This window comes from Blennius ocellaris (assembly GCF_963422515.1).
Source record: "Blennius ocellaris genome assembly, chromosome: 13".
NCBI classification, from domain to species: domain Eukaryota; kingdom Metazoa; phylum Chordata; class Actinopteri; order Blenniiformes; family Blenniidae; genus Blennius; species Blennius ocellaris.
Genome location: NC_137662.1, coordinates 9,020,787 through 9,048,761, shown reverse-complemented (window position 1 = coordinate 9,048,761; position 27,975 = coordinate 9,020,787). Strand labels below are relative to the sequence as shown.

General features: G+C 40.8%; 1 protein-coding gene across 1 annotated transcript; it reads right to left on the bottom strand.

Moving 5' to 3' along the window:
* Positions 1-216: 216 nt before the first annotated feature.
* abch1 (ATP-binding cassette, sub-family H, member 1) lies at positions 217-27,799 on the bottom strand (the record flags this gene model as incomplete). The annotated part of the gene is made up of 20 exons (XM_080507515.1): positions 217-413; positions 1,534-1,638; positions 2,150-2,309; positions 4,805-4,908; positions 5,685-5,773; positions 5,908-5,978; positions 6,232-6,288; positions 7,336-7,385; positions 7,700-7,770; positions 10,515-10,615; positions 12,008-12,176; positions 12,260-12,356; positions 13,125-13,308; positions 13,575-13,649; positions 17,090-17,183; positions 18,570-18,677; positions 19,942-20,096; positions 21,875-22,034; positions 24,627-24,775; positions 27,728-27,799. The coding sequence occupies 20 exons, from the start codon at positions 27,797-27,799 to the stop codon at positions 307-309; spliced, it is 2,178 nt and encodes a 725-aa protein (XP_080363641.1). The 3' UTR covers positions 217-306.
* Between the last annotated feature and the right edge of the window lie 176 nt (positions 27,800-27,975).

Below are 27,975 nucleotides of genomic sequence, written 5' to 3'. Positions count from 1 at the left end.
CAAAGTAACTGCTTGCAAGATCGGGCGTCTCACTTGGAGACCACAGGATTGTGTGTGTGTATGTGTGTGTGTGTGTGTGTGTGCGTGTGTGTGAGGGACAGATAATGAGGAGGAGGGAAACTGATGACGTCATCTCATCAGTCCATCAAACCATAGTAATGTCCCCTCCTCCTCCTCCTTTATCTCGTCCTTCGCGTCGCAGCCGGCGGGCGCTACGGAGGAGAGGAGGACCAGGTGGAACGCTGGCGTTCCGGGTTTCACCTGACGGCTCCGTCTCTGGAGGGGGAGTCCCCCGAGGCAAGGCCATCACGTCCTCAGCTTCAGGATGACCGTCGCCAGGATGAGGAAGAACGTGTTCCAGCCCAGAGTAACGGCGAATCCTCGCCACACCATCATCCGAGACAGACCCCAGCCTGGAGGGAAGAAGTACGTCCACGTTGAAGACGCAAATAAGGGGGCTGCAGAAACTGAAAGTCACTTGAGCCAATAAGCAATTCAGCAATGTCACCCTTAATCAAAGAAGTCTCCATACTTCTGATGTATTCTTCTGAATAGAAATGGCAAATTGAAGGAATCACTATTTCACAATTGATCATTGATTAAGGTGTTCCTAATGTTATATTTCTCATAATGTATATTATAGTATTTGACTGTTGCTTCTTCTCTCCCAGTCAGAACACCTAGTGGATGGATGTCTGTTCAAAATATGAAACTTTTTAAAAACAGTGTCTGAAATACAGGAAATGATGAGATCTATAATAACTCATTGTATTATAGGACAGTAGAGTCAGTTTAGGTGATTTCTAATGGAAAAATTTAAATATTTGTGATTTTGGTCATTTTTACACCACTTAGAAAGAGATTTGATGATACAACGAGATATCATGGTGCCTAGAAATCACTTTGTCGTTTTTAACTATATTGTTTTTACACGTCTGTCACTGTATATTTTGTATTTATTGTTTACTGATATCCAGAGCTATCTCTCACTTATACATTGGATCATTTGGTCCATTCCCACTAAAGATGCAAGTTATTTCGCAAAACTTTCCTCAGTATCATCTGCAAACACAAATAAATAAGGAGGATAAAATCTATGTCAACATGTAGTACAGCTTCAACCTCACAACTCGTAGAAACTAATTCAAGTCGAAGTTGCTAAGTTTGGCAGAAATTTAAACCAATCTCCCAAATTGAGTTGTGACACTGTCGATTTCTACCCCGCATCTCATCTTCCACTCCGCAAACACTATGACTTTAATAAACTCCTCCTCCTCCTCCTACTTCCTGTGTGTATCGAGTAACACGGCGGCAGATCGTGTTCTCATCAGGTGTCTTTGTTCAGAGGTCAGAACGAGGAGAAACGACTGTGAGGCGGTACACCATACCCTCCAGGAGGATAAGTTACACCGGATCCAGGGACGATTAAAGATTTAGGCGCCCGAGCAGCGTGCGCACGGCCGCCACGCCGCCACGCCAGTGTGGGGCATCATGAAGCCGTCGCCCAGCGTGAACACGCAACGTGTGCGTTACCTCTGTACATGATACAGCGGAGGGCCTCGGAGGCGTAGGTCTGAGGAAGAGCCAGGCTGACGTAGCGGAGAGGATACGGGATACACTCCACAGGCCAGATGATACCTGCATCACAGGGCAGCAGACAGAGGAGCATGTGAAGAGTTAAAAATACATACAGTTTGGAAATAGATTGTCCGATTAAATAAAGATTACATGTGTGAAGAAGCAATTATATACACAGATGATGAACTGAAGTAACCTGGTTTGAGTGCAACAAGCTGAGAAACATGTAGCTTTTTCTAAATTTTGAATAGAACTTCATGAAACAACTCTAAACAGAGAGCACACGCGCTCATTGAGCTTGAACTACTTTTCTTCATTTATGGAGTTGAGGAGGATTCCTTGAGGAACCTCTCAAAGCTTTGAAAGCTTTAGATCCCATCACCAAAAAAAAAGAAGAAAAAAAAGCCCAACCATTCATCTCTGCAGCCGAGACGCAAGTTCACCCCCACTTCAACGCCACATCAAAGAGCTTTTAATCCACTTTCTTACTTCAATAATGCCCCAGTAATCACACTCCTCCTGGCCTCTCGCACACATTTCTCAAAGAGACAATGTTGTATAAGAGTCTCACCGCTGAGGATGAGGTTGGGGTAGAAAATGCCCAGGGCGGCCTGGTTGGCGTTCTGCTCATCGTCGATGGCGGACGAGATGACGAGGCCAAATGAGATCCCGCTGACGCCCTGCAGCACGATGAGGATGATGACCAGCACCAAGGAGCCTTCATTAGGCGTCTGCAGAGAGGAAGACTTGAGTTTGAGAAAACTAGAGCATTTTTCACGCACGGGGGATGCAGCAGATTTGCACAGGGTCTGTAAAGGTTCATAACGAAATAGAGAAAAAAAACTTCCTCTCAAGTAGTCAATTTGGGGGCGTTTGTGCATTTCCCCAATTTCATCATCCCACAATACGAAACCATGCATTTCTATTGATTTCTGTTGCCACCCACATTTGTCATTTTGTATTTTTCTAGACTGCCATGCAATTTATGAGTCCCTAGTCTTTAGAACTATGGTGTCATTTAAAGTCTGCAAAGCATAAAACTATATAAAAAGCATGCTGTGCACATTTTTTTTTTCAGACCTCAATTAATCTACTTTGAAATATGTCAAACTGCAAGATGTATGTGTTATATTCACTTTAAGAAAGTAAATAAACTTTGAAAAAAAACAAAATTTTCATTATGTGTGCCAGAAAAACCTAAAAAGGGCTTTTTAAACTCTGTTTAATTCATAGAAAAAACGTTATTTTTCAAGGCAAACATTTTTTCTGCACATATGTGGTAGTACTTGTTAAATATAAGAGTTTAAAATCAGGTTAAAGCTGTCCATCGTGTGTCTGACAGAAGTTCAATGATGAATCAGTGGTGAACCCTGTTGGAGAGCATGAGAGGAGATGAGAAGATGAGATCAAGAAAAGGGAAGAAAGAGATCAAGATGGAAAAGACCTGCTGAGACACAAGCAGTCTGACATTGTGCACTGATCTGCAGCCAAAAATACCACAAAGAAATGGAAAGAAATGTCAGAGCTGTCTGGTACTGAATAACGCGGACCGAGGGGAGAGGGTGGGCCACAAGGACGTAAAACTACTGAAAACACTGCGACGGTCGAAGCTGATAACGGTCTTTGTTTTGTGTGTGTGTGTGTGTGAACCTCTGTGGATGTGTGTCTCCACTTGAGTGTGTCAGCGCTCTCCTCAGTGTGTAAAGACACCATCCGTCTCCCCTGACAACGTGCAAAAATAGACCTGCGCCAAGAGGCCACAAGACCACTCGGTTGCCACAGCAATCAAGGGCTGTTGTGGCGATCCTGCAGTGATCCCTGGATACGGACAACGCAGGAAGTGATTTATGGACTGGTGGTCTCTCTGGACTGCAGCGCCTTAATTAACACACATGCGCACAGACACACACCCTTAAAACGCATGTGCCTGCATGAACTCCACACACACACACACACAGATATGTCTTCTGTCTGTATTGACTCCATACACATGAGTAATGATAATCAATAGTGAGCGGACTCCTCGTGTGGTTTGTAGTTTTCACATTAAACATGAACCCGCTGACCTTCAGGGTCTCACATGAGACGATCCAGGTTGTATTATTTATGCTCCGGTATGCTCCGTGGTATTTGTGGGAAGTAAAATATTTCAGATATTTAGATAGGAGGAACATTTTGAGGTATTTCAGTGGAGCTGCAGTAGTTTGAATGCAGCCGTAAACAAAAGCTGGCATAAATGGCATTGGGAAGGATCAACAAATAGTCTGCAGAAATTGCAACAAGCTGATTTAGGGATCAATAATTATTACATAATTATTCCATAAAAAAATTTATGTGTGCTCCGGAACCATTCAAAATGAATAGCAGAGGTTGGGAGGCTGCTTTCTGTATTCAAAGCTGATTTGAGATGAAACTTTGTGATCCAACAACAAAGAGTGTTGCATTAACTGCAAAAAAAGACAGAAAATGCGACTCCGCCGCCGACATACTGTAAAAATACTTCAAAACTTCCTTAACCTTTATAACCTCTTATCATCATTGTCTGGTGGCAAAAGCGAGTACAACATAAATGACTGAGATGGATCAGATTTAAAGCCATGTCTTTGAAGATGTCATAAAAAATGCAAATGAAGACAATAAAAAAAAAAGAAGAGAGACCTCCCAAGTGGGTGAAACATTAACCTTTAGAATGTCAGAGCTGCTCCCTGCGCGACAATCTCTCTCAACACAAACCAAACCATGTCAGGAATGTGGCGATCTCTGAAAGCAGCTTCAAATGCCCTCTAAATAGTCAGCGTGGCTACTGGAAAACGAGAAATATCGAGCGTTTCAACCTCAAGACTTCGACAAAAAAGTATGAGCGTTATGTTCTCCTGCGTAAGTCAAGCGGGATCGACTCTGTCGTCTGGTTTTACAAACAAGTGTTGATGTAACCATGAAGAATAAACAATGGGGGAGATTGATTGGGGGGAACAAACAGTGAGAGGAAAGTCTGTGAGGCCGTGCATGAAGTCAGCCCTGGTCCCGTGTTTATAGTTTATAGTTAACAGTCATTTGCCTGCTTCATTAGTGATCACGCACTTCCCCTGTTGTTTCATTCCTCCCCATGGAGCTCGTTTCTGCAGCTGCAAAGGCTCCTTTTACGATTAAAAGAGGCTTTAATCCGCTCTGGATCGTGTGTTTATGTGCAGCATCTGTATCTGCCTGCGTGTCTGAGAGCGCGAACCTTGAAGACGAGCAGGATGAAGAGGAGCAGCATGAGGATCTGAACACTGATGACAAACAGCTGAGAGAAGAGGTGAGCCAGCATCGTCTCCAGAGAGCTCACACCTGAGACGCAGAGAGACACATATTTACACGTCATTTCTATCATTTGACACAGGAAAACATGGACACAAACACATATTTACACTATTATAACGTGTTTTTTTTTTTATATATAAACAGTTGTGCATATACATAATGTATTGATCAGGTATGTGGTCAAATTTAGCAATTTGTTCAAGTTAAAAATAAATAAATAAATCTATTTCTACTGCAACATCAAGTGCATCAGAGCAAACCAATAAACAAACAAACAAACTAACAAATACTGTAAAACGTACAGCTTGTCAGTGTTTCCTCTGCTGATAAATTCTCCCTGCTGTGATCTTGTTGCTCCCTCTGCTGGCCAGGCCTCAAACTACAATTCTTCAGTGAAGATACTTTGCTGAGTGTTTTTTAAAGTGGCTTCACTAATCTAGCCTTTCTGACTGCTTAAAAATGTTGGGGTTTTTTCGGTGATGTTTTGTAGTATATAGCTTTATAATAGTATAGAATTTCCATAGAGTTTAATGAAAGTCCCTAGTTTAATCAAAGTATTCAGATTTCTACATTGTGTCTGTTGGTTGTACAAATGACTTTCTGTTGATATTCATGCAGTCATTTTTCTTTATTTGTATTGTTTCTCTCAACTCAGAAACACTGGTTACATTTTCTTTCACATGAATTTAGCTTGTTGACTGACTTGCTTGTTGTAAAAGTAAAGTTCATTCTGTTTGCCATATTTATAGAAATAATTACATTTTCATCAGCAGCATCTCAATGTAAATCATTCCACTCCTCACCTGCGACCCAGCATCTGTCTAAAAGTCCCTCCTTCCTCTCCAGGACAAAGGAGAGCGCCGTCAGACCCACGGCCAGATAGAAGGTGATACTGAAGGGTCAAAGAGGAGGAGGAGGAGGAGGCAAGCAGCCATTATAGGACAAGATCTGTGCACAGCTCAATTTGAAACTTAAAATCAGATAATAAACACATGTTCAGAGTGAAAACAGCTGCACCCTACAGACCTGAGAACAGCTCCTGGTGTCACGAACGTAGTGAAGTCTGTGTTTTGGCTCCCATAGATGGGCTCCTCAAACTAAAAACAAAAAACAAATGGGGCAGAAATCCTCGAATGATTCAGAGAGTACTATCCAGGTGCTTGAATGATGTTCAGTCGTTTCATTCAAGGTCTGTTCATTGCTTTGAATTTGGAGAATAAATTCTGATTAATGGTCTCCTGCTCTCTGAAGTTTAGTATTATAAATATCTTGCCTTTCCATAAATAACTAGAAAATGGGACAAATATGGCACAAACTCATGCAACCCATCTCCATTATTTTCTTTCTTACCTTTATTGGCAGAGAAACCAGGTACGCCATCGATCCCAACTTATTGTCCACAAATGCCTACAAGACAAACAACAACACACGTTTCTTATACTTTTTATTACACATCATTAACTGACCTTAAAATACCAGCACAGATAAAGTTTCAATGTGTGTCGATGTCTTTGACATAAAGATGCAATATTCAGGATGCACATTTCTGTAATGCGCTTTCTTACGTTGCCTCTACGTACGTCTCTCAAGCTGAACACAAATGAATGATAATGACAACTGAGCACAAAGAAAAAACTTTTTCATCAAGTGAATCATTTTTATAACCAAATAAGACAAAACTCTTCTTTTTTTGTAAATTAATTTGGGGAAAACTGTTGTTTCTTTTGATTAGAAATGCTTTCAACAATTTTAAACAAACAGTTTACATGCAAATACAGACTTGCTACAAATATAGTACATGCCTGCATAATTACAAAAATTGCATTCCTGTTGTGTTGCATTTCCCAAGAGGCATAATTAAGAACAACAGCGACTTTTATTGTAAATAATGTGCAGTCGATGTGTTTTCTTTGTCCACTTTGTTGTGTCATCTCACTTGATTGAACCCTGTGACGGGCTGTTTTTGACAAATCTGAGCCAAACTCGTCACACTGACTGGTCTGAGTCATCATTTTTTTTGTTCCAAAATAACTTATAGGTGTCAGAAAACATCATTCAGTCATCTTACTTTGGCTAATTTTAGAAAGATCTCGAAATGACAAATTGAAATGACAGACTGACCTTTGAAGCCCATCAGCAGATGTGTTTTTTAATGAAAACTGTAGTTTTAATGTGGATTGTATTTATTTTAAATTGTCTTTTACACTAGTTTTATCGAGTCTTGATCAACTTTTAACTTAATCTGCTGGTTGAACTGCAGGAATAAGAATCTAATGGTGCACAAAATGTGTATACATTTTACTTTTAAGTCATTTAGGGCTTCTTCTTTTTGACGTCAAGAGGTGGAGATGAATCTGAAAGTTTGGGAAATGTTGGCAATGCAACATCATCTGTCATATGTGAGTGTCAATTAAAATCCAGTACGGTTTCAGATGTTTGCATCAGCATCCTCACCTGAAATGCGTCATGGAGTTTCTTCTGCAGCATGATGGCGATTTGTCGATCTAGAAATAAAAAGAGCCGTAAAAATGAACAATTTGGGTTCTCAGATAACATGAGATGATGGCGTACATACAGCTCCATCACCAAAAAAAAATGTAAATATCATTGAAACCTTGTTTTTTTTATTATCAGTTATTGTCAATTATTTCCACACCCACAACATATGAATTAAAAGGTTAAAATAAGGGCAAACTGGGAAAACACTAAAAACCCTTTGATGTTTTGATGATCACAATGACGGTGTTCTTTCACAGACAAAAAAAATTCAGATTATTAACAGAAGCTATGCCGGCCGCATGGTGTTTTTGAATCTTACTTGTCAGGTCGAGCCACATGTGTACAGATCCCCCGTCAACCACTTCTCTGGAAACTTGTCGCTGGATCATCCTGCAATTAAGTTAAGGTTAAATTAGTTTAACCTCATGAGCAATTAAATCTGTTTAAGTGTGTGCGTGTGTGTGTGTGTGTGTGTGTGTGTGTGTGTGTGTGTGTGTGTGTGTGTGTGTGTGTGTGTGTGTGTGTGTGTGTGTGTGTGTGTGAGTGTGTGAGTGGGGGGTGGACAAGATACACTGGCAGCTTCCACAAAATCAATTTTTTTTTTAAAGCAAACTGTTTATCACAGAAGTTCAAGCTGCCGATTTTCACTGCAGCTGACAAATGCTGAGTTTCTAACTGGAAAGTGAATTTCATAATAAATCCAAATCAATAACAAAAAGTCAAAAAGTCTTTCTCAGAAGAGAAAGACTCGTTAGGTCTTTTTTTTTTTTTTTTTACATTGTGTTTTATGCATTTCTGCTGTGTGTTTCATGGATTAAGACACATTCAACAATACATAGTTATGATGAAAGTGTTAATCTGAAAAACTAAAATCTCTAAAAACTAAAAATACAGAATAAAGAGAAAGTAGCCAAAACGGTTTGAAGTGGATAAAGATGTTAAAAACTGCAATGAAATATCGGGAATTCTTTATTTTTCTCAGATAAATTGAAGATGTGTTTTAGGGTCAGATTGTGGTTACAGGTAGGCAGGAAGTAATGCTGGCTGAGGTTGGGATGGCTCCTCATCCCACAAATGCATGTTCCTCACATATAAAAGAGAAATACACCTATCCGCGCTTTGCTTTCATTTCTTCTTTCGCCTGAAAACCCCACAGCAATAACCTGTTCAACAAGTGCAGAACTTTGTGAAATTGACTTATTTATGTCAATTCGCATGCATGCAGACACTCTCACTATGTTTTTATTGATTATTATTTAATTTTCAGGAATACTTATGTGCGTGTGTGTGCTTGTTGGTTGTGTGTTTTATAACACAGTCGTAGCACTTCAGTTTTATGTTCATGATCTACAAATATCTCACTGACTTGCACGTTTGTACAAATGCCGCGCATTAGTACGTTGTTATTATCCATCTTGACTCATGCGCACTGTTATTATCAGGCAATAAAAATACGCACATGGCTTTTCGTGACACAGAGAGAGTGTTTGATTGGTTTGAAGCTGTGAGGAAGGACAGGAAGGACCAGACCGTCGAGCAGGGAATCAAACGCTGCGGCTCCGGTCTGAGACAACAACTCATGCCCTTTCGCCCAGCGGCACTGACTCAGGCTCACATGATGGCGGCTGTGAGGTGTGCAAGACGACTTCAAACAACACTTCATGTGCGTCAGAGTCGGAGGGAGGGGTGACGGGTGGAACGGCACAACAACAATAGAGAAACAAAAGATTGGTTTTCTAAATATTCAGTTCCAGCAAAACAAAATGCTTTTACTCGTCTGTACATTGTTTCACTGGAGGAAAGAAAACTCAGCGCTAAACTGTGTATATGGGTAAATTGTAATAAATACTGAGAACTGAGGGAAAGCACCACAATATACACTAATATTGAGTTATAAAAAATATATTAAAATGCGTGTAACAAGTCCAATACTGGGCTGTACCTATATGAAAAAATATTTATCACTCATCCTGTTGAATTGTATAATACAGTATATGACCAAATAGAGGTGATCCTGCATTTTACAACAAATTCAATTAAATTCCAATTCAATTAAATTCCTCCTCTACAAATGCAGATATTTATATGCATTCTCAAATCTTGATGATTAAAAATGCAATTTTAATACCTTAAATATTTCCATTCCATGTTATAAAAATGAATGTCATATACATTTTTGCTAAGAGAAACAATCATTGTGGGTAGTATTTCTTAAATTTCAACAATCTGAAAATTAAGCTCACCTGTTTAATCTACATGATAGAAACAACTATTTGTGTGTATTTTATACTTTACTACTTTGAGAATTGTTTATTTCAGGTGTATTTTATCAATTGTGTGCATGCTGCAACATGTCCACAAATACTGCCGCAGGTGAGACAAATGGGGGGGGGGGGGGGGGGGTCAAGAGTCACAAGGTGAAAGGTCAAAACATGTCTGGACAAGTTGGGACCTGCCAAATAAACATGTTGGACAAAAGCTGCAAACATTAAACTTCCACTCAACATGTCAGGTAAATGTCATGTGTGAAAGTTTCATATACTGTATCTCTTCTTTTTTTTTTTTTTTTTTTTGCAGAAGCAAATCTTGTATTTTAAGGATTGTTTAATCTGTAATATTTCCATTCTGCACCTGTGAAATTTCACTTTCAACTATTAAAACAAAACATTTAAAAGAGGGGCAGAAGCTGGCAGAACCTGCAAAACCCAAAGATTCTTTAGAAATACGCTTTGCTTTACTAAAAACGTGTTTATTATTTATACCTGTAAAGCAGCTGACAGCTTGTTTCATGAATGACCATTGTGTTGATTTTTTTCTCCATTACAGATTCTTTGGGACTTTAAAATAGCATAAAAGTGAAATTGGGTCGAAAGTAATAAAAGTAGAAAAAAAAATGTATTGGACTCATAAAAGTTAAACAGAACAACTTGATAATTCACAGAATAGTTATCTGTAAAGTAATGATTAATTGTTTGAGTCTAATCTAATGCCTGGGCAATATTTTTCGATCTGTACGAGTGTCTACAGACGTCAGTGTTGGACTCGTTTGGCCTATTTTAGTGACGTGATGTTTGTCCCGGGAGAAAAACAAGACAAAAACTGACAGGCAGTCGCCTCAGTTATGTTTCTCTCACCGTTTGGTCAGGTAACTTGTGAAGTTCTGTCCGAAGCCGATGACTCCCCAGTACTCTCCATTATAGATCCCATCGAAAGCTTCTTTGTGAGACAAATGTACCTGCAGGTAGAAAAAAAACCACACGACTCACCACATGCTGCAGCTTTTAGGGTTTCTGTGTAAAACTGAACTGCTCACACTCATTAGATTAGATGGATTGGACTGTTTTTTTGTAACACAATGCGATGTAGAGCCAGCCAGATGATTCTACAGCGTAATGACATGCTCTGAAGATATTGCCTGATTAAAAATGTCCAATCCAAGCAAAGCCCAAAACATGCAGGATGACAACTCTCCAGAACTGTTTGTTAAATGATAAATAGATTGTAGCCAAATGAGCCATAAAACAATTTTTCCCAGATATGTATTTATTTCAGTATGTTAAAATATTCTTGGCTTCATAATACAGACAGATCATCTTTCTCTTTAACTAATTTCCCAGAAAAGGGAAGTTTCAACAGTTTGTTTCACTGCAGAAGTGAAAATCATTTGCATGGCGACAACAAAAACCATCCTGTGAAGCTTTCATAACAAGAAGTCTCTTGTAGCTCTGGCTACAAAATAATCTTGAAACATACATCCGTGTAAATCAGATAAACTGCAAGAAGCACAAAGTGAAGGTGAATGTTTTCTGCAGGTGTAACGTAAGAAGTGAGCAGATGCAAAACTGATCCAGTTTATATTTGAATGTGACGCATGTGATGTACCCTGGCTCAGTGTGTGTGTGTGTGTGTGTGTGTGTGTGTGTGTGTGTGTGTGTGTGTGTGTGTGTGTGTGTGTGTGTGTGTGTGTGTGTGTGTGTGTGTGTGTGTGTGTGTGTGTGTGTGTGTGTGTGTGTGTGTGTGTGCACAGCTTCCCAAACTTCTGCGATGACAAAAAAAAAAAAAAAAAAAAAAGCATAAAACAATGATGTTTCAAAATTAAAGCAATGGACAGAATAAACAGGTCTGCTGTGTATTCTATTGTTGTTCTGTGTCAGTTTTTTCTTTTTTTAAACATTTCGAGACAAATTAGCCCTCTGAGTTACTGTAATCTGCGAGACATTTCAGAACAGCTTCACTCAGGTCGCTGTGAGCAAATTTCTAAGACGAGATCCAAACACAGTCACATTTCAGGATATTTATAGGTAACCTCAAATACGTTTTTAAGCTGTGATGCAAAAGCAGACGCACGGGCAGAACATGGAACCTGCAAACAGAAAGATCCAACCATGGCTATAGTATCTGTGAGTTGAGAGAGCTGACCACTAAACCACTACATCACCATGCAGCCATGATTGTATTTCTGTTGTTTTTTTGTTCTTCATTCATTTAACTTTGAGGTTAAAAAGGAAGCTATTTGTCACGCAGGTTCTGTTTTTTGTCATGTGTCATGTTACGACATGTTATCGGAGCAGACCGCAATTCCCCCCGTGTCGTGTTTATTTTGTGACCCCCGGGGAGAAACACACACCTGCTGCACGCTGGAGTTGTCCAGGAAGGAGAGCAGTGAGCGGCTGTAGGCGGAGGAGGACGTCTCGTTGTTCACCACCGCCACCTGGATCCCCTTGGGGTCTCCTCCCACACACAGACAGATCAGAGAGATCTGGATGACGGGCAGCAAGAACTGGAAGCACAACGAGCTGGGGGCGCAGGAGGGACACGTTTATGCTTATGCACTCCCTCTGCTCTCAGTCGCTGCGATGCGCTGTGAAGTAACACGCACCCGGGCATCCTCTTCATCCGCACCAGGGTTTTAATCATCAGAGCAGCGATGTTCCTCCACTTGGGCAGCACGTGTCTGGCTCGCACCTTCCAGTCCGCTGATCACACACACACACACACACACACACACACACACACACAGTATATAAATATCAGTACATGTGCCGCAGCACTTGTCTTCCGGCCACCGCATCCTCCTGATTATCACTGTTCCCTCTCTGTGTATTTATCATCGGTCTTGTCTCTGGCCTCGTGTCCTGTACCTTGCGTGAGGTCGTCACAGCTGTTTGCATAGGCATTCTATTCAAACTCGGATTATCTGGTTCACGTCGTAATTCTGTTTTACGCTCACATCTCGGCCAAATGCTTCTGATTTATTTACAGCGAACTGAACACGACTTGTTCCTGGATTGTGAATAAACTCTACAAATCCTAGCATGACTATAAAAGTCACAACCATAACTGATGTTTTAACAACAGCTGTGCTTGAGATTTTCAGCTATCAGGAAACAGATTTCCTCCAATAACTGTAGCAAAGAGATTGCTGAGAGGCTTGAGTTTCATTCAGGTCATCATGGACCATTTTGTAGTTCAGCTGCTGTAGGTTTACGCAGCTGGAAACCTTCAGCGAGACCAACTGTACAAAGATCCATCCGGAAAGTGTCATCAGTTTACTGCGGTGAGTATATAAGGGTGTGGAAAAAGAATGAATGCTGGGATGAAAAAAACAACAACACATATACATGCAGGATCATGCTACATAAAAGTTATAAAGTTATAGATCACAGCTGAAAGTTTTACCACAGATGTTTTGCAGCAAAATCTAAAGTGAGAAGTAAATTAAGAAGTAAACATTCTTGTACTACCTGAACATTTGGGAATGTCGTCTGTCGCTGCTGGTCCGATTGCGAGAATGGGCTGACTCTCGTCACGTCCGCTGTCGAATGATTGGCTGTTTTCCAGCGGTCCAGTTCCCTGCGGACCGGAGCTGCGTTTGGAGCCGACCCGGTCTGACGTCTCACACAGCTGCAGGAAAGCGTGCTCCAGGGTCTACAGCAGGAGACAATGACTTCACAATCACTAACACCTCCATGGGTAAATATGTGTGGTTATATGTGGGATTTGAACAGCTGGAATGAGCTGCTGTGATTTGACAAACGGCCTCTCCTGATTTGTTACGATTACTCCTTGGTGCTCTCGCCGTCTGCAGTGTGTGTGTGTGTGTGTGTGTGTGTGTGTGTGTGTGTGTGTGTGTGTGTGTGTGTGTGTGTGTGTGTGTGTGTGTGTGTGCACGAGGGGGGTTAGACTGCACTCACTGTTGCACTGTGCTGCTTCATGACTGCATCTGGAGGGCCTTCAGCCAGCAAGCGACCATTTCGCATGAGACCAACCTAGAAAATGGAGAGAAGACAACAATAAATGGATTTCACATTCACATGACAGAGCAGCCGTGGTGAGACACTTGTCATAGAACCACTAAAGATCCTTGAAAGCTTCATGCACGTATGCACACTTATATACCTGGATCATATAATGGATTTTGATTATTTCTTATTGCTTTAGTATTTAGAATATATTCCAGATCTTCTGCTTTTGGCTCTAGGCCAATTCAAGTTGAGAAGAAACTCATTGACAGAATGTGATCACACATTTCTATGTTCATTTTACAAATCAAAACCCATTGGTCGGTGTTTTATTAAGAATAACAGGGGGCTACACTAAATGTGTAAAGTTCTTGCTGGGTGAATTAACCCCTGAGACATTCCAGGACTAAGGCAGCGACAAATAGCAAACGACCTTCCTAAACTCTGACCTCTTCTTGTTTTGTGTGTGAAACTAAAAGGTGTCCCTTCAATCATTTCAATAGGACAAACAAGGCAAAAACAAACTCTGCAGTGAATCAACGCTTCCCTTTGTACCCGATGGTATGAGGTGGATGAAACTATCGCGGAGCTTGTTGACTTGTCCCCACAGAGCTCATTCCTTCACGGTGAAGTGATGCATCGCCGTGAGCCACTTCACCTGACAAAGTCATGGCGCATGGATTCAAATGAATTCAACAAATCTACTTTGTTTGCGTTGCCTTTTTTATGTGATCTTCTTTCATCTACTTATAACCAAGCGGAGACCGCACGGAGTGATCAGACTGGTTTGAGTCCAGATTTTTCAATCAAAATCCAAAATGAACTTCTTGTTACACACAGGTTGACAAAAAATATATTTTTTAAATCCTCCCATTATGCAGTTTCACATTCTTTCGTTTAGATTATGACAGAGCGCGCACATACAATGGCTATGCACACAAACATACTGATTAAATGTGACATGGGGGAACAGGTCGACAAGTTCACGCTAGAGTTCAAGCTTGGTGGTTTGTTAAAGAAGAGATACAAGTAATTAGTGTTCCCTGGTCTCTCAGCAGGCTGAAATAGCTCCTCAAAGAGCTTTTAAACCACCACGTGATGGTAAATTCTCCACTAAAACCCGGACGAAAGGTGAAATTCCCTTCAATTTGTAGCCTTAATACAGGGCAAACATGTGGCGATCGTGGGCGAGTGAGAAATGTAACAAGTACAGTATCTGTGTGACCAGCAAAGCAATAAAAAAAAGCAACCGTTCAGCTTTTGGTTCTGCATTTTACACACCAACAGGAGACCAAAGCAGAAGTAACACTTTATCTTCTTTATCAAGAAACAGTCTTGTGATTTCTGAGTCTTAAAAAAACAAAAACATGACTCGACTACATCAATATGTCAAAGAATATGTTAGAAAATGTAAAACTGACCAAAATATGACAGAATTCACCAATTTAATCTTAAACTTTTCACTAAATTGGAGATTGCTCTTACTAAAGGTTCCTTCAATTACAATCCTGCTGCCACTTCCCATCAATACCCACTGTCAAAAAAAGTCAAACCAACTTTAAATATGACTTATTAGACACGTTGGAGCACATGTTTAAAAATGCATGAACATTTATTGTCACTAGTTTCATATGCAATTTCAATATGACTTTAAAAATTCCTTTTTTCAAATTGAGATTAATAGTTAAATCTTATTTTGCAATGACAATGAATTATTTCAGTGTAAGGTTGAAACATACTGCGAAGAAGAGAAAGTACAGATATTTGTTTTCATATTTGAGTAGAAAAAAATTCAATGTTGTCAAAAACTACTCGAGAGCTGAGACATGAATCAGTGAATCCACTTGGGTGAGGTATGAAACTTCTAAGACAGGTCCAGTTGACCTGATTCAATTGTTTTGAGATAATTATGTAAATAAAGTACAGATTCTGCAAAGTGAAAGAAATTACAAATACCTATACTTCACCTCTGCATTTTCACATATCTCTCACAAGCCATATCTTTGTAAATATGAGTCACTTCAAAGAATAAAGAAACATTTAGGATTAAGACTTTGTTAATACTTTATACCAATGCTAAATATTTGTGCAAAATTAAACACCAAAGCTGCCTTAAATTCCCAATTAAAAATGCATTAATTCCCCAAATGATGGCTTATGGATTTAAATCAAAAGAAAACAAAGGTGGCTTTCAGAAACCTAATCTAACATGCAAACCTTCAACTTTAAAACATGTGGCTTTACGGGGTTCATATACAAAGAAGGTCATGTTAAAACAATGAGCGAACTCATGAAATCAGTAGATTTATGTTGAGCTAAGTATTAGCGTGACCAACAGTGAAGGGGACTGAAATGTGTCGGACTATTGGCTGTAAAATTGCCTGTGTAGCTGTTTTCAGATGAAACCTGTGGCCTGATTTCTGTGACTCCTCCTCGTCGGCCCTCGCTGTCTTTGCAGTGACTGGATTCGAAGTTCAGACAGTGCAACAACTTCATTTATCAGCTGCAAAGAAAGAAAGAAGCTCCAAAGTCCAGATTGAGCACTTCCTCAAATGAAATCATAAAACTACAGTCAATAAACATATTTTATGCTCAATTTATCACTTTTAATAGTTCTGTTATGACCACCTATAAAGAAACAGCAGAGATATGGCTGGGTTAAATCAACCCAGAGTAGTTGGACACATGGACACGCCCTGAACAGGTTGTCAGTCCATTACAGAATCAACACAGAGAGACTGTATGTGCACACCAACATGTTGATTATATATATATATATTTATATATGGCTAGACTATGATGACTTATGTATAAATGCACAGTGCATTAATTGTTCGCATGTCAGGTAGAGTTCAGGTGGTAAATTGCAGGTAAGAGAAAGAACACTGTTGTTTGACAGACACCAACATCATATACTGCTTGTATTCAGTGCAAACCATAGTTTTATCACTGTAGTCAATGAGATGCATGTTGAAGTCACACTCGGAGGGATTTTTTTTATTTTATTTTGCAATTTAAAAGTATATATATAAATGTCAAGATTTCAAAAAAGAAACTTTGAGATCATTCAAACAGGTCAAATGCAGTTATAATATATATTTATCGTAACGGCAAATGTGGAGAAAGGAAGTAAAACGTCATGCTGCTTTCAGTGGGAGACGTCAGTCGCTGCAGTCATTATTTACGACGACATCACGCCACCCAGTTTGATGCAGAGCAAACACACAACAGAGCCTCTAACTCTTAATGAGGTTGTGTCCTTCCTGTCAACTCTAATAAAGAAATAAAGCTCATCCAAACACAGTGTATATCAATAGACGCATTGTACTTCCATGAAGAGGACCATGACCATGTGGATGAGTGTGAATGTGGAACACTGCAGTGCTCATTTCTCTAGTCCCAAATGCACGTTCATGCGTGTTTTCATACGTGTGTGTCCCTTGGTTGCAGTAAATGAATAAACTCACCACATTGGCCTGCCTGGCCTCCTCTATGTAGTGCGTGGTGATGATGACCGACACTTTCCCCGTCTTTACAATCTCCACCAGATGTTGCCAGATCCTGGAAGGTTGACCCAAAGGGAGCAAATTAAATTACATAACGCGTTCGCTGATGGAGTTTTCCTAAGCTCACAGCATGCAGCTTCGCCAACAACAGCTTCGCTGCCAACCGGCTTGATCTGAGGAGGCATTTGCGATTACACAATGACACTGGAGTAACACGCAGAGGGGGTGCAGCATGCTTTAAACGAATAAATGAAAAAAAAAAGCCAGATTTTCTCACTCCTTTGTTTTTAGTCCAGATTACTTCTCAACTGTTGCGATATAAGTGTGACTGCAACTTAGTCACTGTATTTGATTTAACAGCGCTGTTTTCTGCGTTTGTGCGGGAATGTCCTCAGTTGAAAGTTAACAATAACAAATGTTTCCACCTGTGCTAACGAGATAAACCAGATTATCAACAAAAAGAACAACCAAATCAGGGGCATACGGCTCAGATTCACGCACATTTTCTGTAAAGCTGTTTTCTGCTGTTAATACATCGAACTTGCACTCAGTCTGCATAAGTTCAAGCAAAAGGAACATGAAAATAACCCGTTTGTTTGTGAGTACATTTTCTAATTTCTTGAGTGACATCAAACACGTTGTGGCGTTTTTCGATTGGTAAACGGTTACAGTAAACACACTAGCATCCAGATGGAGTTCTCCCAAGTAGGACTTTTCCCAGTTTCCCCTTTAATACTGAATACAACATTAATCTTTGTAAAATATGTTAATTCGCAACATTTCAATCAAGCTGACATTTCATGTCTCATGAGTGCTTGATGTTGAGATTGTGTTGGAAAATTAAAAGGCAATACTGCTGAACAAACAGATAAAAAAAAGTGATAACAAAATGTATCAATGTCTGAATTCAACCATGTTAAACTAGCTATCTAACTAAGCTAGAGTCTCACTTCAGACAGGTCATCAGCAGTGAAAACGATCAGTATTTGCGATGATTGCAAATTAGTGAACAATGAAATAATTCTGCTGCTGCCTAATAAAATACAATATAGTGCCCTAATTATATATATGGGAATATCAGGTTGCTGCAACAACATTACTTTTTGCACACCGGTAACTGATTATTAGTATGAAATTAATGAAGCCGTTTCGATGAGCTTGTTACTTTCGTCACACATGAAAATTGTTGTGCTGCTGTTGTCTCTCGCTGTCCTTCATCCACATGGGCAACTTTTGTATTTGCAGGCTCTAAATAAAATAAAGCAGTGACGTTGCCTCTCTAATAGTTTATGTTAGTGACGTACATGTTTGTAAAAGTGAGTGGATTCGGATTTTATTTGTATTTCACCCATTTTGACTACCTTTTTGGCACTGTTTTGATGATTGGAGCAGTTATTGCTACCCTAGCTTTCGTCCCATTCACTGTAGGATCGTTACATACTTCGCCCTGAGCACCGGGTCCACGCCGACCGTCGGCTCGTCCAGGATGAGCAGCTCCGGATTCTGCAGCAGAGCCGCTCCCAGAGACACGCGGCGCCGCTGACCCCCGCTGGGCCACAGAAACACAGAAAAAAACAAAACAGGTGAGAAAGTAACACAACAACACAGGGAAACACGTTGAACTTTCTCCCATGCTTCCACACGTGCCGTTCACTCCAGAAAGAGGTGGTGCAAGACAAACCTGCCTGGCAACACAGAGAAAAAATAAAAATAAAACACAAAGCCCGAGGCTGAGATGCTGGAGGGAAGCCACACTTTCAGTGAACACAAAGGAATAATTAATCATAAGTTGATCATTCACACACACAGCGTGCTACTCATACCAGGAATAGCTTTCAGACAGTTTCAGCCTGAATGTAGCGTCAAGTTGCAGAAGAAACTATAAGCGAGGGCCATCTCAGGCAACCATGAATACCAGCATCATGCATGGCCTTACACTGGGTTCATTTTTACTGAGTTTTGTCCTGAAAAGCAACTGGTGAGATGTTGTATCTCAGTGACATGACAGGCCGTCACAGCACAAATTATGTATATATGAACGCAGGAGCGAGAGCCCTCTCGGTGAACAGAGGGGTCTCTGTGAGGAATCAGGCGCGTGAATACAGAGCTGCAAGATGATTATGATGACTGGTCATTTTTGCTGATGATTATTGATTCCTCTGTGATCGCGATGAAGTTTCACACTGTAGACTTAAAGCATCAATCCACATGTTGAGGAATAACTCATCATCAAAGCAGATTTAACATGATCATTAAGTGAAATGATGTGCCAAACCAGCAAACAAATATAGCAGCGACACAATTTCCATCATATTGTTCTCGTGTTATCAGGGTCTAATGCGAGCAAAACCCCAATTTCAAGATCCTGTTTGCACATGAGGTGACACGTAGCGTTATCGCTTATCGCTTATCGCTTATTGCTTATCGCTTATTTTTAACTGAGTTGATCAGTTAAAAAAACACACACAAACTGAAAATGCAATCTGTCAGCATTTGCATCTAATTGAGGTTTATCTTAGTAAATCAAGCCAATAATGTTTTATGGATTCTGGGATGACTGTTATGGAAGAGAGCGATAAGATATCTGGGTGTGAGCAGATGGAGTCTGATAACTCAGGGCACGAAGTGCAACAGATGTCTGCAGACAGCTGGAAAACTACCTAAGCATCCCATAATACGCAAACACTTTTGAATCTGACATGCATGAATCACATCATTGTTCACTGAAGGTCAAAATGATAGTGATTATACTGCTGTATAACGGTTTGGAACCTTCACTGTTGATCCTGAAAAGTACATGTTTGTGTTTTTACCTGAGATTTCGGACCAGACTTTGTTTCTGAGGTAGATCTAAGAAGTCGATGAGAAAGTTGATCCGCGCCTGCATTTCCTTCGACGTCAGACCGTGAATTCGGCCAAAGAAAGTCAGGGTGTCGCTGATGGTGAACTCATTGTACAGTGCCAACTCCTGTTCAACACAACACAAAGACAGGCGCGCTTCAAGAGGGTGCACGGGTCCATGCTTTTTGAATTGTTTCACATTTATACACATATGAATATACCATTTCGCCACCTGATGTTACACAACAAGCATTTTTGTGCATTATTATAGGACAGCGGTACAGTAGGACTCCATAATGTAAGTATTAAGGAAGCCGAGAGTAGATTAAGAGAGGTTTTTCAACTATTAATGATGGAATATTGGTCTTTTCTGTTTGTTTTTTGCAACTTTCCAAGCGACTGTGTTTGTTTATACTGACTTTAAAGTACATGGCGTAATATTTTCAATCTAGACACGTTAAAGTGGGTGCTTTAGGTCAAATTAAACCTTAAATTCTCATTTTCCCCCCAAAAAACAAAACAAAACAAAACAAAAAAATAACATAATTTGCCAGCTGTACTATTTGATTATAGGATGATGGATTTTTTTTCTTCTCAGTAGATGTAGCCCACATCGGAGGTGTCACATTGCTGCGTCTCTGGGTCACAGATCACTTCCTGCAGGGTCGAATGTGATTCTCCTGAGGACGCACGCCATGTGTGTTATCGGCCTCATCAGTTATCCAGCCTGACAGTAATGAGACACACTCAGGTACGGGTGGCTTACTGTAGCACGGCTACATTACACCTGCAGCACAAGAGCTCGTGGATTTCAGTGTTCAAAGGCCACAATAGTCGTCGTTTGGTCTTATCAGGCTGAAATTACCATTGGTTAGGAGGCGATGGTGTGACCATGTTTATGATCTGACCACAGTCCACATAAATGACCTGTTCTGTTGTTTACCACTGTCAGAGCGTCTGCAGGATTCCTTCACATGCCTGTTCTGTCGTTCAACACCTGACACTTCACCCATGGTGTGTTTAAAAACAAATGGCAGTGTCCAGGTACAGTTCGGTGCTGAATGATGCGTGCACGTCGTAGATGTTCGAGATGACAAAGCAAAGCATTATGGGGCTGATCCACTGCCTGAATCCGGTGATGAACCCAATCTGAGCACATCAGTGTTCAAGTAAATGGTTCAGAAGTGGAGACATTCAGATAAACTTTAGATTACGACGTGGTTTCTAACTTTGTGTTTGTTTATGTGAGTGTCTTACTTTTTTCTCTACCATTCAAGGACATCAGTGAACTAATTTGTTATTGTCCATCCATCAATGGAGCCGTAGAACTGCTGATTTCCGAGGTTGGAAATGTAATTTAACCTTTTATTGGGACTTATTGAAATTTCAACCATCTCAAGGGTATTTCAAAACTGAAATGAAACCATTAGATGTGATTCTTATTTGATAGAATTTGTTTGAAAGTGTAAAACTAACCCTAACAATAACATTTGTATTTCACAATTTCAAGCCAAGTAACACTGGATACATGTTAAGATTTCTCATTGGATTCCTGTTAAAGATCATCTCGACTCTACTTAGTATGACTGTCCTACAATAAAATGTGTTATTTGCTCATAAGAGACCTAAATATGATTCATTGTATGCATTGGGTATATATTTGCCACATATTGTTTCTTGTTCTATTATTATGATCATGCTACATTTGTGCATAAATTGTAATTCCATACAAAAACCGATTTAGTTTTTTTTCTAATTCAGGGTCTGGAAGTCTAAACAGTTTCTTGTTTGATTCACCCTCCATTGGCTGATCCAAGGATTTCGGTTATTGTTTGTCGTCTTTATACTAAACACTCTACATGTCTCACAATTAAATCAATATTACAATGCAAATGGGCCTCCGACCTGTGGCATGTATCCAACCATCTTCCCCGGGACGTCGTGACCAGGAAATGCAGGTGGCTTTCCCAACACTGAGATGTGACCCCGCGAGATCTTCAGGGTTCCCACGATGCATTTCAGAAGAGTGGTCTTCCCACAGCCGCTGGGCCCCAAAAGACCATAACTGTAACATACACAATAAATGTACATACCACCTGGCTGAATGTTCTTTGGATCTGACGTTAATGTTTATAAAAATTATCTATAAGACAAAAGCCTGAATACCAACTTCACCACTTTCCATATCAGTGCCGTGACTTATCAGCCGTTCCCTCAGAGGAAACGAGTTGACCGTGATAGAGAAAGTGTCGGCTGCTTACACATACAGTGATGCGTGCAGGCAGCCATGAGAATACGAGATAAACACAAGATAAAGCCAGCAGGTAGTGCCATGGATAAGGAGAAGCAGCCGAAGAACAAAATGGAAAATATTAAGCTCAAAAAGAGATATTTTATTCTTTGAATATGCCTTTTTTTGTAGTTATATCAAAGGCGTCAGTATCAATAAAGCTCGTTATTCTGTTGCTCACAATCTGTTTCCATATCACCTGTTTAATCGTTAGGGAAACAAACATTTTACACGACACATGGCACATGATCGTTGATGCATCAGTTTGCTTTAGGCAATGTTTCACAGTTTGTAAATGAGATTAACTTACTTTCAGTTTCTTCCTTTTTCAAACTCTTCCTTTTTAAATTTTAGGGACTAAAATCTCCTTTTTTTTTAACTCTGAAAGTTGCAGATTTTTGGACTCTAAGGTTTTAAGCTTTCCCTCGGGTCTTTCTCATATATTTCTTTCACTTCGACAATGAAGGCATGTGTGAGACAATTGACACATAAATCATTCAGAGTACAGTGACACAGATAAGGTGACAGATGAATACATCAAAACCTGCATTGTGGATTTACGCTTTTCTCAGAACTTGAGAGAAAAATGCTTTGTATTGTATTCTGCAGCTCTTGCCGCCAATTAGGATAAGTGCATCATCTGGTTCCAGCCCCCAGAAGCAAAACTAAACCATTTTTATTGAAGGTAGACCTGGTCGTCTTTCAGGAAATTGAGATTTTATCATGTGATCAGTCTGCAGATATGAGAAAGGTGAGCTGTGGCTGGCTCCTGCTGGGTCCGACAATTCACCCAGGAATGCTGCTTGTTGTTTCAATTTCTTTCACAAAAACGTTCATGTTTTTGTGACGTCAGTGATGTTCAGTATATTTGATAACTTCCTCCATCGACAAAACCAACTCAGTGGTGTTCCCCATTCACTTAGTGTTTGTGAAGTCTCATGGCTTCATTCACTGAATCCATGGTGAACGAACGCAAACAAACACAGAAATGATGCTCATTTGAAAATCTCTGTTTGCGTGTGACATCATTCTTGATTTCAGCTTTTGCCGATCTCAACAACACAAACAAAAAGTAAAAAATCTTTTTACACGCAATTTAGCCTGTTTTATAGATGTACGTGCAGAAACCCCTCCATGACCCCACGATATCTCACTTTTGTTTCTTACCCTGTCAAAGTAATTAAAGGATTACTTCACAGTGCGTTGGTCAGGCCGATTGATCTCACACGCTGCTGAACCGGTTGCCCTGGTTGGCGACAACTTGTAAAGAAGACACGGTTTAGCCAACATCGATAGTGAGCCTTGATAACTGGAGAGAGTCGCCAGTGGCTGCATTGAGTCTGTTGTAGTGAGCTGGGCTGCCGTTGTAACTCGTACCATATCCAATAAAAGGTGTCTCACTATCTGAAATATTCTTGAAAAATGTTAGACTTTTAGACATAAAACAGGACAGTTTGAGGTAGACTTTTGGTAAAGGTTACTGTTTCCCATAGACTTCAATTTAATATGCAAAACTAGTGTACAGTGTTAAATTGGGAGAAGCATCCAGTGGATACAGTAAAACAAAAAATGCCATCATGTCTCAACTGAAAAAGTCAAAAAAAGGGCAAAATATGCCAAATATCTTCCTGCAGTCTCTCAGGAAACCTCGGCTACATAGATAGAATGGTGCGTTATGGCTGTACTGTGTGGATCTCCAGCTGCACTGTACAGGAGAGGAAAGACCTGCAGACATTTCCAATCATTTGAATCTGAATCAAATTCACTCTGTCCGAAAAACAAAAAGGGTTGAAAAGGTCCGGTGTAAGAGCACACACCCTGGACAAAATCTAATTACACAGTAATGTGAAGTGAAGGTCTAATCTTCAAGATATACCATAAATAAAGTAAAAAAAGAAAAACAATTTGTGTGATAGGTATAGTGATACAATTTCCATCCATATGGTTTAGCTTTCAGTTGACAACATTGACAATGTGATATTATTTGTCTACCATATCTGTGAAGTAAAAATCTGGTATCAACAAAAACTGCACGCTTTCTTTGGGAAATAGTCTTTTACTAAAATGCATTTTGACCTTTTCCCATATTTGTTATTTTGAGGGACTCTCAGTAAAAGACTCGTGTTGCCCGTGGGAAAGGCCGATTATCCAAATAGCTCAGAGAATAGTTTCCCACCGAGGCCACGTTCTTCTCCCTGAACTCATTCTGAAGGGACTCTGGCGTAGGAGAACATTCATGTACTCACGCAATTGTCACGCACTTTGATTGTACCCATTTCCATGAAGACCTGATCAGACATGACGTCCTGGGCTTTAAATACATGAGCGCAGTAACATGCAGACTTGAGCCGGGGTCGCTCCACTCACATGTGTCCCTGCGGTACGGTGAGGTTCAGGTTCGTGAGGACTTTCAGTTTGCCGTACGACCGGCACACGTCTCGGCAGCGGATGGCGTATTCATCCTGTCCAGCAGGCAGCGACGCCTCCAAATCAGCCTTCATGTTCCCGTGCTTCAGCTGGACGAGAGAAGAAACGTTGTTAATCAGCCAGGACGGCTCCAACATGCAGTATTACAATGACGAATCAGTTATAAAGCACAGCTCTTGAACCACAGCTAGATTAAAGAATATGTATGTATATAGAGAGAGTATTTGCTATGTCAATATTATTAAAGCTAGTTATTTAATAATTGTAGTAATTAATAAAAATAAATCCACTGCTTTTCAAAGTAGTAACTGTACTCAATAATGATAGATGAACACATTATGCACTGCCAGCCCTTATGTGTAGACTGTATATTCTTCCATTTCATGAATTAACTGGATTCCTATTATGTTTGCATTTGGTGACGTGAAAAATCTGCTGTACTCCATTTGTGATTATCCTCCTAAACATCATTCAGTAGTTCTAGTTTCATTCACATCAACGAAAAGTGATATGGTTGTTGAGTTCAGGTTATCTGCCCTCCGACAGTAATAGTCACATGTATATGTTCCTCTTTCTGCTGTTTTTTGTTTCCAAGTACCGGTATTAGTATTTTTGTAGATTTTTTCTATTTTTGACTTCTGGATTGTTGCCACCAGCTATGATGCAACATTGAAATAAGCTGCCGCTTGCACTACTGACTTAAATAAAATGTAGTATGAAGTTAATCTCCTGCCGCACTCGCAGCAGGAGTGGCAGCAGTTTTCTGGAAGACAATGCAAATTACTCCTCCGAGCAAGACAGACACTTAAGGAGACGACCAGGATGAGAATTTTTCTTGCTCAAGAATGCAAGAAGGAGATAAACTAGTTTGCCCTTTAACCTGAGAAGTCCAACAAGAATCTCCTGCCCGATGAAAACAACAACAAAGAGAAAAGATTCTGATATTCCTGGTGGTTTCTTTGCAGCGCTGCCAATGTGCTCCAGACAAAGTATGTGGACCGCGAAACAATCCTGCACCCAGTAATCTCCAATAACAGCCTTCTTTCACGGGTTTCCAACTAAACCCCCAGTCTTTAATCCAGAATCAGTCATTTTCCAGCAGAGATTAGGAAGGTTCCATTGTGTAATCTGGAGCGTTGGGCTTGCCTCACCTTTGGCACTTTAGCCTACATTTGTAGACATCTCCCCATCCTTGAACTCACACTACCTGATTAGAAAACCCACTCACTCTTATCCATCAGACACATCTGCGATAACGCCGCCCGGACGTTATCGCAGATAGATAAACTAACCTCATCTTCACCAAGAGGAGGCTGATCAGAGGATAGAGCAGCAACACAGAACAACTCACCTGTGTGAGAGGATGCAGACAAAGAGGGGGAAGTGGAAAGGATGAGCAGCACCTGGCGAGTGAGCCAAATAGGACTAAAGAGAACAACTAAAAAGGATGTCAACATCAGCTGACAAACACCTCAGGAAAGTGGAAGAACTGGTTGGGTTCACCATTTGGCAGGCGGGGAATGCATGCTTTCATTGGAGGAGTGACCACGCACACAGACACACACACACACACACACACACACACACACACACACACACACACACACACACACACACACACACACACACACACACACACACACACACACACACACACACACACACACTTTCTTAAACATGATTTATTTTGTACCAAATGTTTGAAACCACAAAATTGTGCATTTGTAGCAATTAAATACAACCAATAAATCCCAAGTGGCTCAAGCAAATTTGAACTTTCACTCTCTACATTTTATAGAGATTTTTTAACTGTTCCAACCACCTGCGCCACATTTTCTGCAAACATGCACTGCTGGAATCTACCGTTTTGGATTGCATACCTTTGTTTATTGTAATGTCAAGAAATGAGTTAGTAGAAATAAGAACAGGTCACTTGTAAGGCCATTAACTCATCATTTCGATTGTCTGCGTTTTTTGTCATCTAGTAATTAGATGGACAGGTCTTTCTGTGCCTCAGCTTTATAAATGGAAAACACTTTTAGATGCCCTTTGTTTACTATTTTTCCCCATTGATGCCAATTAAACACAATCAGGTACTCACTTGTGGATATAATACCTCTTCATTGCAACGTCATATATTTGAAATGCTTGATTTTCTTTTCCTACTGACAGATTTTTCCACTTTCTGTCCAAGAAAAGCTACACTTTCACCAGCACTGCAAGTTGCAACACTTGCCTTTGTTTTCTGTTACTAAATTTACCAGTTATAGTAAACAAACACAGCTGTATCTCATTTGTACCTCTGGCAACTCCTGATTTAAACGTTCTGTAACCCGAACGCCAATTTCCCATCCATGTAGACATTATTTCCACTTTTCCAATCACCTGGTTGAATGAGCAGCCCTATAATTAGAGAAACTGCCACATGGTGCTTCTATCTGGCCCTTCGTGGTGGACACCGTCCATTCAGAACGACTTCGAGCAGCGCAACAAAGCCTCTCTTTTCATTCATGCCTTGCTCTGCTCAGTCGATCACGATGAATTCCCACCCTTGCCTTGCAGCCAACTTGCTGCCCACTTGCGTCACCGCCAAACGGACTCGACAGGAGCAACTCAAACAGCCCGGGTTCAGTGAGACAAAATCCCAGTGCGCCAATTGTTAAATAAAGAGTGGCCAGTGGTGGACTGTTTATAAGCTGAGCCTCGAAAGCCGACCAGCTGCCGCACTTTCACATCTCCTTTTCGCAGAGGATGGAGCGCTGGAGCGGTGCGGTGCGCAGCAGTGCGCTACTGCAAGGTGCGATGCGGTGCGGTTCGGTGCGCTGCCTCTTCACAAACCCGTCATCCCTGCCCTGAATCCACATATGCTGCCTCACCCACCCGACGAGCCCTCATGCAAAAAAAAAAAAAAAAATCAAAAACCGGCTGGAAATGCGTGCATCCTGCAGCCGCTGCAGCCGCTGCAGAAGCAGCGGCGCGTTATCGACGCGCCACCTCGATCCCCGACGTCCACCGTAAACAGATCCACCCTGACACCTTACCCGCTCCTCCATCTCCGTGCAGTCTGCAGAAGCGCTCGTCCCATCACTGTGGCCGGCAGCCTCCGCGGCCATGGCAGCAGGGAGGGGGGGGGGGGGGGGGGAGAGCGAGGGGAGGGAGGGGCGGAGCGCTCAGCTGGGCGGCTGAGTCTGTGCGAGAGAGGAGGGAGGCAGGGAGGGAGGGAAGATGGGCTGAGGGACCACAGTGACTACAATCATAGAGAGGACCGACTTAAAAAAATAAAAAAAAA